This window comes from Ruditapes philippinarum, unplaced genomic scaffold (genome assembly GCF_026571515.1).
Source record: "Ruditapes philippinarum isolate M1 unplaced genomic scaffold, ASM2657151v2 ctg25925_1_1_1_1, whole genome shotgun sequence".
In the NCBI taxonomy this organism is placed as follows: domain Eukaryota; kingdom Metazoa; phylum Mollusca; class Bivalvia; order Venerida; family Veneridae; genus Ruditapes; species Ruditapes philippinarum.
In genome coordinates, this window is record NW_026865070.1 from 1 (window position 1) to 2655 (window position 2655).

Consider the following 2655-nt stretch of genomic DNA (forward strand, 5'->3'; position numbering starts at 1 on the left):
GAAAGAAACAATGCAAAAATAGTGATTTTTTTGCAAATTTGAGACGTCCCCCGTTGCCATGGTAACAGGAAATTTAAGATACAGAGGCTATGGTTCAGTCAACATTAAATTTTGTGCCAAATTTCATCAGTATTGAAACATTTTTCATAGTTTTATTGCAGTTTGAACTTGTAACAGGAGGCTTTGCAATGAAAACGGCCATTTTTCACAATATGCTCATGCGGTAAAAGGTGAATTCTTTAAAACTTGAATAGCCGCCGTCTATATATATTTTCTTTTGAAATGAATGTATTGCCTAATTATTTGATTCGTGTTAATTGAAGGCTTGGAATATGACGCATGTTCCTTTATAATATCATGGACTGGCTCTTTGACACAAAATCGTCTGCGAATATTTGTTTTTTTGTTTCAGTTGCGTTCTAGGGACTACCTTTTCCTTTTTTTAAGACAAAATGAAACGAAATATCTTATACTTCTGTGACATGGTTTCTAAAATGTAATCTTTCTTACAATTTTGTTTAAAAATAGATATATGATCTGATAATTGATTGGCAAAGTGCTTTATTACCTAAGTGCATTTCTACTGCATATGCAGAATTTTGATCACCAGATTGTCGTTCAGCGGATGGTGCAACCAATGCTTCCAGTGTGCTTTAAAAGTACAAAAATATATATTGTCAACAGCATACTGACAAAAATCACCCAAGTTTAGTCAAGTACTATTGATTTTTATTTTGTAAAGTCGGAAAATACAACATTTAATAATACAACCTCTTTTTACTTTTTTTTATTTCAGAGCTGACACGTAGCATAAAATTGATCATTTATTTTTAGATCTTTTTTTTATGTTTTTCATTTATTATTTTATCTTTTTTTATTATTTCTTCTTATTATTTTTTAACGAAAATATGAATTTCTAGACAGACTCCAAGACAGCCGGAAAAGTCATAAATTTCCTAAATTGATTTCATTTTGTTTAACACTATCTTTATTGTATATATGATAAAAGACACTAGAAGGAAACAAAACAGTAATATTCACCTGTCTTGCTTTATCTGTGTAACAGAGTAGACAACTATGGCAGTCACAATTAGTAAGCTGATGACCATAAGTTTAACACATCCTCCTGAAACCTGTAAAGCAAAAAAAAACCTATGTACGAATATAACAGTTTTCTGATTATTCCAACACTTGTTTTCACATATGCTTAAGATGGATTGGTCTACAATGGTCACATGATCAACAAGTATTTCAAATATTTTTCAAAACAATATAAACATGCCATATGGATATTCTTACAAAGCATTTCTTGACTAAAAAAATGTTGATCGAGTTCGAAGTCATTTAGTATGGAAATATTTGTAAGATGTATAATTATATTTCGTTCTAGAATATATTTTTAACTGCTATATAAAGATATGTAATATCACATCATGTATCTCACATCTACCAACGACAGACATATATAATTTTCTCATATGAGCCGCGTCACGACAAAACCAACATAGTGGGTTTGCGAACAGCATGGATCCAGACCAGCCTGCTCATCCGCGCCGTCTGATCAGGATCCATGCTGTTCGCTTACCAACTCTATTACAAGTGGAGAAACTGACAGCGAACATCATGGATCCTGATCAGACGGCGCGGATGAGCAGGCTGGTCTGGATCCATGCTGTTCGCAAACCCACTATGTTGGTTTTGTCGTGACGCGGCTCATATAGTTTTTGTCACGTATTATACTAAATGCTATCAACATGCATAATTTTTTATGGTATTACATACGTTTTATTATGTATCATTCCACTTTAAAACCTCTACTCGACTAAAAATCCCTCAGAAAAAAAATAAAACCAAAGAACGTTTATTCATTACTTACAAAGTTTGGACATTTATGTTTCGACATTCTCTGGAAGATAGATGGATGTCTGTTCAAACGTTCGTACTGACGTTGTAACGCTCCATTTTGATCTTGCAAAGTTGTATTCTGTACAAAAATTTCGCTTGGTCTAGCATCTGATGCCATTTTTCTTTCCTATGGTTGCTTATTTTACTCCAAAATAACACTCATCGTTAATATAAAGCTTTAAACTGTTCTATTTTAGAGGACACGGTTATGGAAAGTCGCCCTACGTGATAACTTTCGACAAATCAGAGGCATACAAGGAAATATTTTTAAACTAAAAAATGTTTAGAGACAATTCATTGTAAATAACACCTTTTTTTCTTTTTAAAAGTTACTATACACCTAATTTGAAACCTTTTGTAGAGTATCTTGTTAATCAGGGAAGTTCTTTTTAAAGGTTTTGTATCAGCGACAGTTTACAAAAGCATAAATCCATAGCATTGGTTACTTGCTTGTAAGATGATGAATTAATTTCCTATTGCATTGATGTGTACGTGACTATAAAATAACTATTTTCATATTTTGAATAAAAGAATAAAAAAATAAATCAATAAAATAATTTTTATTTCATGTAACGATCTTCATTAAATGGTGGATAATAAGAGAAAGATGAAGTACACAATTGAGCCGCGTCACAACAAAACCGACATAATGGGTTCGCGACCAGCATGGATCCAGACCAGCCTGCGCATCCACGCAGTCTGATCAGGATCCATGCTGTTCGCTGTCAGTTTCTCCACTTGTAATAGAGT

General features: G+C 32.8%; 1 protein-coding gene across 1 annotated transcript; it reads right to left on the minus strand.

Annotated features, from left to right (window-relative positions):
• Window positions 1-503: 503 nt before the first annotated feature.
• On the minus strand, window positions 504-2171 carry LOC132727717 (uncharacterized). Its single transcript, XM_060713284.1, has 3 exons — window positions 1877-2171; window positions 1042-1133; window positions 504-651 (listed from the first exon to the last, which is right to left on the minus strand). The coding sequence occupies exons 1-3, from the start codon at window positions 2021-2023 to the stop codon at window positions 519-521; spliced, it is 372 nt and encodes a 123-aa protein (XP_060569267.1). The 5' UTR covers window positions 2024-2171; the 3' UTR covers window positions 504-518.
• Between the last annotated feature and the right edge of the window lie 484 nt (window positions 2172-2655).

Excerpts from the sequence above, each read along its gene's own strand:
- LOC132727717 (XM_060713284.1), bottom strand. The coding sequence starts at position 2,023 with ATGGCATCAGATGCTAGACCAAGCGAAATTTTTGTACAGAATACAACT. Across the intron at positions 1,134-1,876 it reads AACATAAATGTCCAAACTTT|GTTTCAGGAGGATGTGTTAA; the intron begins GTAAGTAATGAA and ends TTTGCTTTACAG. Across the intron at positions 652-1,041 it reads ACACAGATAAAGCAAGACAG|CACACTGGAAGCATTGGTTG; the intron begins GTGAATATTACT and ends GTACTTTTAAAG.